This window comes from Alligator mississippiensis, chromosome 7, assembly GCF_030867095.1.
Source record: "Alligator mississippiensis isolate rAllMis1 chromosome 7, rAllMis1, whole genome shotgun sequence".
Lineage (NCBI taxonomy): Eukaryota > Metazoa > Chordata > Crocodylia > Alligatoridae > Alligator > Alligator mississippiensis.
Genome location: NC_081830.1, coordinates 17,135,285 through 17,144,612, shown reverse-complemented (window position 1 = coordinate 17,144,612; position 9,328 = coordinate 17,135,285). Strand labels below are relative to the sequence as shown.

Genomic DNA, 9,328 nt, shown 5'->3' with positions numbered 1-9,328 from the left:
TTTTCTATACAGACCTGTTTCCTGATCCTGGTTTGGCTTACTTTTGGTGTATACTTGTAAATTATTCTTCTAGCATAACTAGACTTGTAATTCCTGAATCTTTTCCTTAGCTTTGCATTTGGTTCCTGACTTGTAACTTCTGACTTTTACCCCTGTAATCTCTAGCCTAGCAGACCATGGTAATTCAGTCTCAAGAAGTGATTTAAAAGTTGGTGACATGTCTTCAGTTACAAGTCTTCCTTACTATTATTATTTAGGTAGTAGGTTTTAAATACACCCAGAAGCAACACGCCTTGGAAAAGTCCTTAGGCCGGGAACTGACACCCGCAGGGTATTTACAGCCTTTAACCAGCCTTTGAAAAGAGTGGAAGAGCGAACTCCTGTTTTATGGGTCTGATGAGGTGTTAGAGCAAAAGCCCTGAGCAGGAGAGAGCTATTCTGGCATCCATACTGAGCTTGTGGAGAAGAGTACATGCCATGCCCTAGAAATGGGGACATTCTTTACCAGGAGTCCTGGCTCCCACTGTGACCTGTGGTGGAGGGTTGAGTTTGAAGGGTTAGGGCAGGTTCAGGATGGGCAGTTTAAAAAATGCGCTAGTGCCCAATTGTTAAATCAGAAGCGATGAGAGCTGCAAGTCAGCTCTCTATGCCTTGGGCATAAGTAGAGGAGTGCGCTACACAGCAGGCCTCCTAAACTTCATGCAGATTTTAGAAGTGAATATGCTGTTATAATGAAAGCTAAGATTTTTCTGAGACACCTATGAGAGTTGGAAGCCCAAGTACCATGACAGCTAATGAGAGCTTATTGTCCACATCCCTTAAATAGCTTGGCAAATGTTAGCCTAAGCAGGAGAAAAGGAGTTTGGGCACCTGCTGTAGACCTCACTGGACTATAAATTAATATAACTATTGCTCAGTGCATGTACAAATTGTACGAAGGTTTTGCTACAGCATTGACTAAAACAGGCCACACTGGGGCATGGCTACAGTCATTAATGCACAGTGGTTACTGCACATTTAATTTAGTACTTTCATAATAGATTTGTGCATTCTGGGTAAGAGGCCAGGCACCTAGAAGGTAGGTAAAAGAAGGCTTATGGCTAAATTTATGTCTCTTTACTCACTTAGATGGCATGTCAATGGCTATGTAATTACAGCTTCTGGCACTTACAGTTGAAGATTTTATTTCTCCCTGATGTGAAACAGAATAACCTTGCACAGGTATCTACTGGTGTAGTGGTTTTGAATCTCCTCTCCATGTTTTAACCCAATATCCTATTGATTAGGACAACTGCCTAGGAAGTAAGAAACCCAGGTCCTAGTCAGCAGAAGGGTTGGGGCCTGTGGCTTACAAGTAAGAGGCAGAGGTATGACATGGGCATATCACTGCCCCCTGCCACCCATCCTTCCTGCCCCCCACCCATGTCCTCTTTTTTTGATACTGAAAATAGGGGTCAGGCTCTTGCACATGCTAAGCAGTAATGAGTGAGCAAGGTTTTATTCTCAGTGTCGCTTCAGGCTTGCTCTGGGGACCGTGCAGACATGCCCAGAGCAACTTTTCACTCTGCATCCTCGGAAGGAATCCCTGTCTCAAGATTCCTCACTTCTAGAATATGGATATTAAAATTACCTCCCATCTTTGGCATGCACGTGGATTCACTGACTCACCTCTGCCTCTGACTTCAAAGGTGTAATATGCCAAGGACCTTTCCTATGAGTTTTCTTTCCTTTTGATATTTCTCCATTGCAGGTTGCATGGTAGTGCAAACATAGTCAAACTAGTTGTACGAGAGAACCCCACCTGCTTCAGGTAACCCTGAGTTGTAACCTGCGCTGGATACATGCCAGGGGGAGGGGGAACCTGTTCCCTTTGTCTCAAGCTTCCCCACCACTGCGGGTCATGTGACTAGCTTCCTCACCTGGAAAGGTGATGTCATTTGAAAGCACCAGGCATTAGCCAGTGGGGCTGCTCCTGGTGGGACCTCAGTGATGAGGTCACTATAGGGGATAAAAGGAGTCCCCATAAAGAAGGATGACAGAGCTATCTTGAGCTGAAACATCTTTGGCAGAGCCACGCTGGAACCCTAGGGCTCATGGGGAGAGAGGAGGAGCAGCTGAATGCTGCGGCCTTCTCCCTCTGTCACTTGAAACTGGACACACAAGCAACTGCCCGCCTCCAGAGGAAAGCAACCAGCCTCTGGATGATACTTGGGAGTAGTCTACTGGAACCTATCTGGATATATAGTTTGCAGTAACACAGCTGTGTAATCAAAGGCTATCTAGCCGCACTGTTTGCTCTAAGGGTATTCTTTGATCTTGCACTATCCTGTATCTTACCCCAGACCTTCTTTCTGTACCAATAAAATTCTCTGAGCATGGCGTGGGAGACCTATTGGGAGATGGACTGGGTTATGCCTTGATGCTCCCTTGTTCCAGCTGACTAAGGGAGGCTACTATTTGGACTTGTGGCTATAAGAAGCACCCCAAGTTCTTGCAGTGAGTCAATCGCCCTTCAGGTCTATAAAGCCTGTGTGCCTCAAGAGGCAAGGAGCCACTCACAGACCGAGACTCTTGAGTGGTGGCAGCATCACCCCCAGGCTTGCGGGTGTGCTCCAGGAAGGGGGTCAGCTAGATGTGAGGTGCCCCCAGGGAGGCACTCAGAGCTTGGTAGGAGGTTGGGCACAGTGAGGTGTGTGGCACAGTGCAGGAGCACCTCCTACTGGTGCACCATGCAAGGTAGTTAGCCATATTCATCTGAAGCTTAGGCACAAGGCAGGGCAGTGTGGCAACTCATAGACTAACTCATTCAGAAAGGCATGAGCTTTTGTAGGCTACAGCCTACTTTGTTATATACTACAAATATGAATAGCATCTGATGAAGTGGGCTGTAGCCTACAAAAACCCATGCTTCTCTGCCTGAGTCTGTAAGGTGACACACTGCCCTGCTTACTTCATTTATAGCTAGCCCATGCATCTCTACACTTCACTGCAGCTAGCACTGGAGACATACATTGCTACCTGCATTGCTGTTTAATTTTATATATACTTTTTTGAGCTAAGAAGAAAGAAACCTGTGCCTACTCACTGCTAGAGCCACAGGACTGATTCTGCAACAGATATTTATAAGAGGCCTGATCAGTGAAGATGCTGAGACCCTCAACTTCCATTGATTTCCACAGGACTTGAAACTGCTCCACACCTTTTAGCTAGGGACAGGCATTACACATAAACCAGTTTAAGTGATCAGAAGCTGGTTTAAACCTGTAACAGAACAGATGTTCAGTGCACATAAACCAGTTGGAAAATGGCTGAAACTGGTTTGAGATAAACCTAGTTGAATGTAGTATCAGACTTAACTGATTTGGCTCAAACCAGTTTATGCAATGTCTGTCCCAGACCCATTACTGGTATAAGATAAACCAGACACCCCCCCAGCATCCCAGCATGCTCTCTGGGTTTTGCCAGGAACTGTCCTATGCAGCAGGGCTGATCCCTCCCTTCTGCTCCCTGGCTGCAGCTCGGCTCAGAGCGTCTGCCTGGCTTCTCCCTGCTAAGCAGAGACTGTTCCTCACTCCCCTTTGTCTTATGCAGACACCTCAGCATTAGTTAGCAGACCACATGCTGGCTAAGGTCCGTGCTGTGGGAGACGACAGAGGCAGACAAGCTTTTGGGAGCTAATCAACAAGTAGCTTAATTTCCTCCCTTGGAAGAGCTGTTTAAGAAGAGCTGCATTAGTTAATGGAGAGAGGCTTTTGTTTTCTTAATGGTCTGATAAACACTGAGTTAGGTGTGATAAACATTGCCTGCCGGGCAGCTCAGGAGCAGGGGGAAATAATCGGTGTGTCCTGCCAGAGCCTGGCCACGCCTCCCTCAGCTCAGCTCTGTGGAAGAGAGGGAGGGCTGCTCTAGCCTGAGCCGCTTCTGGGAGGTCTGTCTGGGTTACAAACTGATTTAGCTTAGCCAGGTTAGACTAACCCGCAAAGATTGAATCAATTCAGGCTCAGGCTTTTTGAATGTCTGTCCCTACCCTATGGGATCAGGCCCAAAAGATCGTGAGCTACATCCAGTTCTACTAAATATTAGAGCTGTGTGAAGTGGCAGCATTGCATTTCGACCAGCGTTTTGACGGAACACTATTTTATTTTGATATCTGTTTCGAGTCGAAACAGCTACTCCATTCTGTCCTGTCGAAACGTTTAACCGTTTTGACCCTCTTTTGGCATTTCACCCATAGGATATAATGGGGAAGGTCAAAACAGGCTATAACTTGTCATTTATGGCATATTTTGGATGAAACTTGCAGGATGGTAGCTCCTTCTGAGATCATGAAGTGTCCCAAAATTCAAGAAGATAGGTGCAGGGGGTTCAGAGAAGCTACACCCCAAAGTCTTGAGAGCAAAACTCATGTCACGTGCATGTGTTAAGCCACAACAGGTCAAAACTGCGGGCATGCTAGCCCCTGCTGAGGCCACAAAGCCTGCCATGTTTCTAGGAGATAGGTGCAGGGGTTTGGGGGAAACTGAACCTCAAGCTGCAGACAAGCAAAACTCATGACATGGGTGACACCATTTGTGTTAAGGTGCAGCAGGGTGAAAGCTGCAGGCCTGCCAGCCCCTGCTGAGGCCATGAAGCCTGCCAGCTGTCAAGGAGATTGGTGCAGGGGGTCTCTGGGGCCCTGCACCCCTAGCTGCTGACAGGCAAAACTCGTGACATGGGTGTTTGTGCAACTGCTGCCTCTCATCAGGCAGCAGGACTGAAGATCCCCCATCACTTGCCACCACAGACCTGGGGGTAATAATTAACCACAGTATGAACATGAGCCGGCAGTGCGATGCTGTAGCCAGCAGGGCCAACAATATGCTGGTATGCCTCAATTGATGCATCTCCAGCAAAACCTTTGAAAGAAGTGTTTCTCCTGCTCTACTCGGCTCTACTCAGCACTGGTGAGACTGCAGCTGGAATGCTGCATCCAGTTCTGGGCTCCGCACCTTAACAAGGACGTGGTAAAGCTTGAGAAGGGCTACCCATATGATCAGAGACTTGCACGGCAAGCTATATGAGGAAAGGCTGAGGGACCTGGGACTCTTCAGCCTGAAATAGAGAAGGCTGAGAGGGGACTTGGTAGCAGCTTACCACTACATCAGAAGCGTACATCTAGGGCTTGGTGAACAACTGTTCACCAGGGCACCCTTGGGGAAAACTAGGAGTAATGGTCACAAACGCCTCGAAAATCATTTCAGGCTCAACATTAGAAAAAACTTCACAACTAGGGCGTCCAGACTGTAACCATTACTCCTAGTTTTCAGTTGTTCACCAAGCCCTAGATGTACGCTTCTGGTGTAGCAGTAAGCTGCTACCAAGTCCCCTCTCAGCTGTCTCTTTTTCAGGCTGAAGAGTCCCAGGTCCCTCAGTCTTTCCTCATATAGCTTGCCGTGCAAGTCTCTGATCATATGGGTAGCCCTTCTCAAGCTTTACCACGTCCTTGTTAAGGTGCGGAGCCCAGAACTGGATGCAGCATTCCAGCTGTAGTCTCACCAGTGCTGAGTAGAGCTGAGTAGAGCAGGAGAATCACTTCTTTGCAATGATTTTGCTGGAGATGCATCAATTGATGCATGCCAGCGTATTGTTGGCCCTGCTGGCTACAGCATTGCACTGCCGGCTCATGTTCATACTATGGTTAATTATTACCCCCAGGTCTGTGGTGGCAAGTGATGGGGGATCTTCAGTCCTGCTGCCTGATGAGGGGCAGCAGTTGCACAAACACCCATGTCACGAGTTTTGCTTGTCAGCTGCTAGGGGTGCAGGGCCCCAGAAGCCCCCTGCACTTATCTCCTTGACAGTTGGCAGGCTTTGTGGCCTTAGCAGGGGCTGGCAAGCCTGCAGCTTTCACCCTGCTGTACCTTAACACACACACTGTCACCTATGTCATGAGTTTTGCTTGTCCGCAGCTTGAGGTTCAGTTTCCCCAAACCCCTGCACCGATCTCCGTGAAACTTGGCAGGATTTGTGACTTCCACAGGGGCTAGTATGCCTGCAGTTTTGACCCTGCTGTGGTGTAACGCATATACATGACACAAGTTTGGCTCTCAAGAATTTAGGGTGCAGGTTCTCTGACCCCCCCTGCACCTATCTCCTTGAAACTTGGCAGACTCTGTTGCCTCACCAGGGGCTATGACTCCTGCAAGTTTCATCCAAATCTGGCCATAAATGACACATTTGTAGGCTGTTTCACCCTGGGAAAACGTCGAAACAGTATTGAAACAACGAAGAATTTCGACTTGTCTGATTTTGTTTCAAGGCCATTTTGACCATAGCTGTTCCATTTCGGTTTTGCTGTTTCTACCTCAAAACAGATCAAAACAGCGTTGAAACAACAAAGCGTTTTGACTTGCCTCGTTTTGTTTCGAGGCCATTTTGACCATAGCTATTCCATTTCAATTTTGCTGTTTCTACCTCCAAAACAGGTCGAAACAGCATCGAAACAGAACTGGTGGCAGTATTTCACACAGCCCTACTAACTATGCTCCGCTATTACTTTTAGCAACATCACTCTTCAAGAAATGAGTGAATGCCTTGTGCATTTCAGTAGCTGTACTGTTTCTGTTACTAGCAATCGTGTTGGTACTGGGGCAAGTCATTACCAGCAAAGTAAAAAACAAAGTTTACATTACCATCAATTATTTATTTTAGCATTGACATAAGCAGCACAGCTGTGTATATAAGTAGCAATATTTTTAAGATACAAGAATTCGGTTTACAAATTACACTAGAAATAATGGCAATATAGAAATGAACCATTTGAATGTATAGGTAGAAAGGGTACAGCTTGACTTAAAGGCAGGCCTGGTAGCATGCCATCTATTACTAAAGGTTGCCAGACATTTGCTATTATAAGGCCTTCCTTTCAGTTGCTCATAAGGGCTAAACTTTAACAAATCAGAGTAATAGCTAACGTGTTGCGTATTTTCCTCTGGCTGAAAGGTTTTGGAAGAATTCAGCCAAAATAACTTGGCTGCTTTTGGGAAGAAAAGTAGGGGCAAAAAAACCATTTCACTGTTAAAAAAAACCAAAAAAGACTCCTTCCTCCTCCCCTCCCCACTTTTATTTGGAAGCTCCAGAGCAGGGACCTGACATTTGACACAAAGGAAGTCTTTGTTAATCCCATGAAAAACTGTCCCATTTTGACTCTGGAACTGAGCAGGGAGCTTGTATTTTTTGAGCTCTCATTGACATCCCCCCCCAGGTCCTTCTGACACTGAGATAATGAAGCCATATGATTCAATACAGAGGGCCAAAGTGCACTGTGGGGTTGGAGTGGGCAGTAGATTAGGAAAAGGAGTGTGGGGCTGAATTGGAAGCAGAAGCTGGCAAGGAAGGAGACTGAACGAGTGGGCAAGGAGAGAGCAGATGGCCATAACCTAGAGACCTCCTAGCCTGGCTGACTGGGGCCACCTGCCTGCTAGGGCTTAGAACAGGCACACTCACTTCACATGTGAGCAGCCTGAGAGGGGTTCCAGCCACGCTACAGGCTGTCCTTTGGTGGGGATGGGAGGGGTTGAGTAGTGTGGCCCACTGAACTTCAAGCAAGGTGCTTTTTATCTTTTATTATAAGGTAGTACTTAACTAAAAATTATTATTTACAGGAGTTTTACCAGGTCTCGTGTCTTTTGTTCAGTCCATAGATGGAATCCAAGTTGTTCTCAGAGTTGGTCCACAATTTTTGAAAGCTGAGATGTACACTGCGCTCCTCATTATTCCAGTTAAAGCTTCAATTTCATTACTTTCTTCTGGAGAACAATATTCTGCTCATTAACCTCCAGATAACATTTTTCATCTTGGCATTTCTTAGAGTGTAAATGATTGGGTTCAACATTGGAGTGATGAGAGAGTAGGTGGCAGAAACTATCTTGTCTCCTAATAACTTCTTGAAGGGTTGGTCATAGATGAAGATTCCTGGCATAAATATTAAGCTCGTGACTGTGATCTGGGCAGCACAGGTACACAGAGCTTTGAGCTGTCCATCTGTGATGTGTTTCCTGATTGTGACTAAGATGATACTATAAGATATGAGCAAGATCAAAAAGATGCATGGAAGAAGCAGTCCACTGTTGGAGACCATCAGCAGCTCAACTAGGTCAGTATTAGCACAGGCCAGTTTGATGAACTGTGGGACATCACAGTAGAAATTGTCCAGGATATTGGGTCCACAGAACGGAAGCTCGATGATCAGTGCAGTCTGAACAATAGAGTGAGTAAATCCTCCCATCCATGACCCTATCACCAGTCCTGTGCACACATCCTGATTCATGATTGTCAGGTAATGTAGTGGTTTATGAATGGCCACATACCGATCAACTGCCATCACCACCAGGAGGAAGATGCCAGCACCTTCACTAAAATGAAATAAGAGTATCTGGATGATGCACCAGTTGAAGGATATGGTTCTGGTGTGAGAAGCAAGGTCCCACAACATTTTGACTGTCGTGATTGAAGAGTCACTGATGTTTGCAAAGGCCAAGTTGGCCAGAAAGAAGTACAGTGAAACGTGGAGATGGCTGTTGGTGATCACCACAATGATGGTCAGGTTGCTGAGCCAGGTCATGAGGTAGACTAAGAAGAAGACCAGGAAAAGAAGACATTTCAGCTCTGGACTCTGGGTGAGACCCAAGAGGACAAATTCCGTCACTGTGGTCGTGAGGTTCTCCACTTCCATTGGGCATCCTTAATGTATATTGACAAAGGAAACACTAATGATGAAAACAGTAGACTTCAGTTTTAAAGGACAGTTTCCATGGGATTGAATAAGTTTTGGTCCACTTACATAAGGATCTAATGGCCATGAGTGGTCACAATCACCAGCTGGAAATTTGTAATAGTCGGACTAGAAATAAGGTGTTCTTTCTCTGGAAATAATAGTTTCTAGTCTTTCTGTTAACACTGAAAGTTAGGTCCTATTTCACTATGCAGCAGTAACCCAGCTTCATAAGTGCCTTTTTGGTACTAGCGCAGAGTTTGTAATTCTATTTCAGCCTCTGGCAAAATAGAATTGCCTATGCACGTTCATGCACGAAACAATGAGGGGCTAGAAGCTGGATTTCCTACTTCTTGAGTGAGTACCCTAGGCACCAGGCTATTGGGCAAAACGACATGGGGGCTGTCCTCCTTAACGCTTCCTTCTAACACATGCTAGTGATCGGTTCCTTCCCACATTCAATTTTGGGCAAATAAAAGAGCAAGTGAATGTGCCTGCATAGCTGCTTGGTCAGAGTTCAGACTGCTGAGCATGCTCAGTCCCCACATGGAGATTTCTGTATCTACATTGCACCGC

At 46.2% G+C, this 9,328-nt stretch overlaps 1 protein-coding gene across 1 annotated transcript; it reads right to left on the bottom strand.

The window, feature by feature from the left end:
* Nucleotides 1-7,777: 7,777 nt before the first annotated feature.
* LOC132251701 (olfactory receptor 4D9-like) lies at nt 7,778-8,713 on the bottom strand. Its single transcript, XM_059731645.1, has one exon. It carries the CDS (start codon nt 8,711-8,713, stop codon nt 7,778-7,780), a length of 936 nt encoding a protein of 311 aa, XP_059587628.1.
* Nucleotides 8,714-9,328: the final 615 nt, after the last annotated feature.